At 45.8% G+C, this 5,862-nt stretch overlaps 1 protein-coding gene across 1 annotated transcript in view; it reads left to right on the forward strand.

The window, feature by feature from the left end:
- The window catches only part of LOC123760990 (neurobeachin-like), a 217,667-nt gene extending 213,196 nt beyond the window's left edge, over positions 1 to 4,471 (forward strand). The window contains exon 5 of the mRNA XM_045746799.2: positions 4,329 to 4,471. Coding sequence (XP_045602755.2) covers positions 4,329 to 4,454 — 126 coding nt within the window. The 3' untranslated portion in view covers positions 4,455 to 4,471. The remainder of the gene's footprint in view (positions 1 to 4,328) is intronic.
- The last annotated feature ends 1,391 nt before the right edge of the window (positions 4,472 to 5,862 follow it).

The raw sequence follows: 5,862 nt of genomic DNA on the forward strand, positions 1-5,862 counted from the left end.
GAGGTGTACTGTGGTCAGTGTGTAGTGTACGGGGAGGTGTACTGTGGTCAGTGTGTAGTGTACGGGGAGGTGTACTGTGGTCAGTGTGTAGTGTACGGGGAGGTGTACTGTGGTCAGTGTGTAGTGTACGGGGAGGTGTACTGGGTACTGTGTGTAGTGTACGGGGAGGTGTACTGTGGTCAGTGTGTAGTGTACGGGGAGGTGTACTGTGGTCAGTGTGTAGTGTACGGGGAGGTGTACTGTGGTCAGTGTGTAGTGTACGGGGAGGTGTACTGTGGTCAGTGTGTAGTGTACGGGGAGGTGTACTGTGGTCTGTGTGTAGTGTACGGGGAGGTGTACTGTGGTCAGTGTGTAGTGTACGGGGAGGTGTACTGTGGTCTGTGTGTAGTGTACGGGGAGGTGTACTGTGGTCAGTGTGTAGTGTACGGGGAGGTGTACTGGGTACTGTGTGTAGTGTATGGGGAGGTGTACTGTGGTCAGTGTGTAGTGCACGGGGAGGTGTACTGTGGTCAGTGTGTAGTGTACGGGGAGGTGTACTGTGGTCAGTGTGTAGTGTACGGGGAGGTGTACTGGGTACTGTGTGTAGTGTATCGGGGAGGTGTACTGTGGTCAAGGTGTAGTGTACGGGGAGGTGTACTGGGTACTGTGTGTAGTGTATCGGGGAGGTGTACTGTGGTCAGTGTAGTGTACGGGGAGGTGTACTGTGGTCTGTGTGTAGTGTACGGGGAGGTGTACTGTGGTCAGTGTGTAGTGTACGGGGAGGTGTACTGTGGTCAGTGTGTAGTGTACGGGGAGGTGTACTGTGGTCAGTGTGTAGTGTACGGGGAGGTGTACTGGGTACTGTGTGTAGTGTATGGGGAGGTGTACTGTGGTCAGTGTGTAGTGCACGGGGAGGTGTACTGTGGTCAGTGTGTAGTGTACGGGGAGGTGTACTGTGGTCAGTGTGTAGTGTACGGGGAGGTGTACTGGGTACTGTGTGTAGTGTATGGGGAGGTGTACTGTGGTCAGTGTGTAGTGTACGGGGAGGTGTACTGTGTACTGTTGTCAGTGTGTAGTGTACGGGGAGGTGTACTGGGTACTGTGGTCAGTGTGTAGTGTACGGGAAGGTGTACTGGGTACTGTGGTCAGTGTGTAGTGCAATAGGGGAGGTGTAAAAGTCATTTTACCTACACAATGCAGGTATAAGGAGTAAGGAAACACCACTACCTAGGGGGGGGGGAGGGACAAATTAAGTGTGCATGATTCACCTGAACGTTCTCGAGTACAGGTAAATCCTGCACAGGTGTGATGATTAGGTAACCTCCCCCCCCCTTTGTTTAGGACACGTCAAGGTATAGGTTCTGGCGCCACAATGATGTATACTTATATACACACAAGTTTACCATTAACTTTATGGATGTATTTTGTATGTTTGGGCCACACATTTCATATGCCTTACTGCTAATACAATCATAAGTGTAGCCTATAAGTTTCCAGTGGTACTCATTTGGGTTTAGAAGTAAACTGCGAGTTAGAATGTTGGTACTGACTGACTGGACTTGACTGGACTTGACTGGACTTGACTGGACTGGACTGGACTGGACTTGGCTTGGCTTGACTGGACTGGACTGGACTCGACTCGACTCGACTTGACTGGACTGGACTGGACTGGACTTGACTGGACTGGACTGGACTGGACTGGACTGGACTGGACTGGACTGGACTGAGACGTTATCATCAGGAAAGTACTATAGCGTCTACCTCTTCCCGAGAGCGACTACATAATATAGAACATTCTCACTTATAGCCTTAGTATTGTCTGACATTTTCTTTAAAGGACAAGAAAACTTAATGTAACCATTGCTTCACATAATCCATTCACCTGGGCTCTGGGAGACTCGAACCCTGGACCCCACGTGAGGCTGAAGCTCAATCGACCGAGCTATTTAGTAGTCTTAATAAGAAAAGTTTCCTCATTATAATAATAATGATAATAAAGAACGTTGGAAAGTTTTATTGCTTGACGTAGTTAAAAATGCGAGTATTAGTGTAAACACGTCTGGATATAAAGTTGTCAGCGTGTGCCAGACTTGCAGGAGGTGTGCCAAAGAACGTGCCACATGTTGCAAATAAACCTGGTTACCCAAGCCTGCGGGCTGCATGAACTACAAGCTGTGTGATCAAGGGACCGTCTCATCCTAACGCTTTGAGTCAAGAAGTAAAGACGACTCGTATTATAATGAGCATCTTCTTTTGTTCTTTACACAGGTGGGTACACAAACAGCCTTCTGACTCCTGTTAGCAGGCTAAGAATATCTTTCCCTTCCCATAGCTCGTGATAAGTCTTGTTCTACTAGTTTTCCCTGGAACATGACCCATCTACTGGTTAACAAGCAGGTACCTAGTTACTGCTGAAAAGAGGCGAAGTCTTAAAAGACTTGCGCCTATAAAATCCTTCCAAGGCATGACTCAAACCCAGACCCAGAGCTATACCATATATATAATTATATTATATTTATATGTACAAGAGTTCTTACATTCTTGTAAAGCCACTAGCACGCTTAGCGTTTCTGGGAGGCCTTTAATCCTAAATTAAACACGTTCTTAATACTTGGTGCGGGCCGCACCAAGCGACCCGCAGGCCCACACTTCCAAGTACACTCCCAGGTACACTCCCAGGTATACTTCCAAGTACACTTCCAGGTACACTTCCAGGTACACTTCCAGGTATACTCCCAGGTACACCTCCAGGTACACCTCCAGATACACCTCCAGATACACCAGGTACACTTCCAGGTACACTTCCAGGTACACCTCCAGATACACCTGCAGGTACACTCCCAGGTACACCTCCAGGTACACCTCCAGATACACCAGGTACACTTCCAGGTACACCTCCAGGTACACCTCCAGATACACCAGGTACACTCCCAGGTACACCTCCAGATACACCTCCAGGTACACTCCCAGGTACGCTCTAGGTAATGAAAACCATTGCATGTGTTATGACTCGATTTATTCACCATACTTGTATATATATACCGATTTCTAAATTTATAAATAAATGTTATAATTATGAGCATGGGGGGTTAATATGAATATTTCATGAATGTTAGCATTTACTGACATTTATCAACTGAAAAGGACATGTTAAATAACACTACGATATAAATGTATATACGATGTGTCCGTGTGAAGGTCAGATCCCCCAATAATAATGCAAGTTTTGTTGATATGATTTGACGCGAAGACCAACTATTTAACTGTTTGTGTTGGCGTGCGGTGGCCAGCTGGCGTGGCCAGGCCAGCTGGCGTGGCCAGGCCAGCTGGCGTGGTCTGGCCAGCTGGAGTGGCCTGGCCTGACATATCTCAAGGTCGCCATCCCTGTTGATGACTAATGAAGGTGTTGTATTGATTTAACTATTATACTTTATGAAAGTGAACATCTGTCAATGTTCAAGTACGATTAGTGCAGGTAAAGAGTATAATTAGTGTATTATTAAGTATATCCGGAGAGGGACGCAGGTGTTAGTGGTGTTCACAGTTGGTTATGATGTAATGTTACCTTTGGGCTGGCCTGGGGGGCTTCTCTTTTACTGCTCTGGCTGTAGAGGCTGGACGGGGCCAAGGTTTGACCTCCAAGGAACAATACTTATTGATTTTCGTATCACTTAACGTAAGAATGTACAGATATTAATGTTCGGTATTATTATTATTATTATTATTATTATTATTATTATTATTATTATTAATAAAGTGTATCTCATGTTTTGATCTTGTGGGTTTGAGGGTGTCAGTCATAGGGGGACCGACTCTCGCCAGTCCATTTGCGACTAACTTTTTCCAGCGTTTACCGACTTGAAATTTGTCTGTCCTTCGGGACTTGAGTTTTGAGTGAGTTACAAGGCCCTTAACTTGAGTTTGTTGACTTTGATACTGATAGCCCAAGTGACTTTTAAAAGTTTTAATAAAGTTCATCTAGATTGCAAGTTAATCATTTCAACTTAACTGCAGTCTAGTGTACCTATGTTACTAAGTTTAATGTAATTTAAGTTTGACCAAGTTAACTTGGCAGCATCTAGGTGGAGTTTGGATTACAGTTTCATGTAACTGTAAATGTTTTTAACACTCGTCTAATGACCTTACTATTTTGCATTGAGGAAAAACAAATGACTGTCATGTTTCGGACCAATTAATGACAACCATCGTGTCCTGTGGGTTTGTTTATGAAACAAAACGCCACACAAACTGCATATAAACTCCAGGTAAAAATGTAAGGTAAATGAAACCAAGAGTCGTACTACACACCACAACTCATCCTAACATCTGTGTGTTTTCTGCATTTCCAGGCGCTGGTGCTGCCCCCTCTGGCCCGCTGGCCGTACGAGGCCGGCTGGACCTTCACCACCTGGTTCCGTCTCGACCCAATCAACTCCGTCAACATCGAGAGGGAGAAGCCCTATCTATACTGGTGAGTACTAGAGTACCTTTGTTCCGGCGTGCCCAGACCTTCGCCTCTATAGTTGACCCTCTTGTGGAGGGCACACGAAGCCCTAGCCAGGTCACCCTAGCCAATGACTGACAATGACTGGCAAATGTTACCAAACCATTGATTAAATCACTGGAGCATATTTACTGTATACACGTGTCATTCATTTATGTACACACATGCCCTTTATGTGCGTAAACATGTGAGTTTGGCGGTGATACATTGCCAGGTGTGGCAAATTTTCTTTGTTTTTCCACCCAAACAAAAAGAAGCTTTACTGATGCCGGGTACCGGGTGGGTCACACTGATGTCACCCAACTTAACAAGTTGGTCGAAATGGGTTGTAAAGTTAACTTTAGAAAACGTTTTACACACACACACACACACACACACACACACACACACACACACACACACACACACACACACACACACACACACACACACACACACACACACACACCTACCCATATCCACTCCCTGAACCCCACTCACCCACTCTGACCCCCACTCACCCCTGACACAGATCTCTGGGAATAGGGTGTCCAAGAAGAGCCTGAAAGTTTGGTACATGAACGCCGACGGAGTTACGAACAAAGAGGAAATAAAAGAGAATTAGTGAATATGATTCTGATTTGATTGCAACAGTGGAAACGGAAATAAACGATATGATCTCTGATGCAATATTCCCAGGGGGACTCCAAGTGATAAGGGAAGAAAGACAACAAAGGCGAGGAGGAGGAGGAGGAGTTGCACTCCTAGTAAAACGGGAGTGGAAGTTCTAAGGATTCGAAAATCAGAGTGAAAATGCATACTCGGACTCCATCATTGGGACACTTAATAGCAGATGGAAAGCTAATTGTGGTGCTGATAATTTCCAACCCCCCACCAAACAGAAGACTCAGGCAGGAATATGATGACAACAACAAAGCATGCATAGAGGCATTGCAGAGAGCATCAACAGTGGTTTACCTCTGCAATAGCGAAGATTATTACATAAAGACCTTTTGTGCCCTCTGTAATCCTTTTTTGCGCTACCGCTTACAGGATGAGTATGGGGTGCACAATAAACTAACCGCCTCCGGTGGCAAAAATAAAAAAAAGGGCCAAGAATGACTACATAAAAATAAGATTGGCAGAAAGAAACTATGACAATTATATTGCCTCCGAAGCAGAGCCAGCCGAAACTTCTACACGAGTTGAGTGGACAGCGCTTCGGATTCGTAGTCCTGAGGTTTCGGGTTCGATCTCCAGTGGAGGCGGAAGCAAATGGGCAACGTTTTTCACCCTGATGGCCCTGTTCCCCCTAGCAGTAAATAGGTACCTGGGAGTTAGACAGCTGCTACGGGCTGCTTCCTGGGGGTGTGTAACAAAAAGGAAGGCAGGTCGAGGAC

Source organism: Procambarus clarkii, chromosome 41 (assembly GCF_040958095.1).
Source record: "Procambarus clarkii isolate CNS0578487 chromosome 41, FALCON_Pclarkii_2.0, whole genome shotgun sequence".
NCBI classification, from domain to species: Eukaryota; Metazoa; Arthropoda; class Malacostraca; order Decapoda; family Cambaridae; genus Procambarus; species Procambarus clarkii.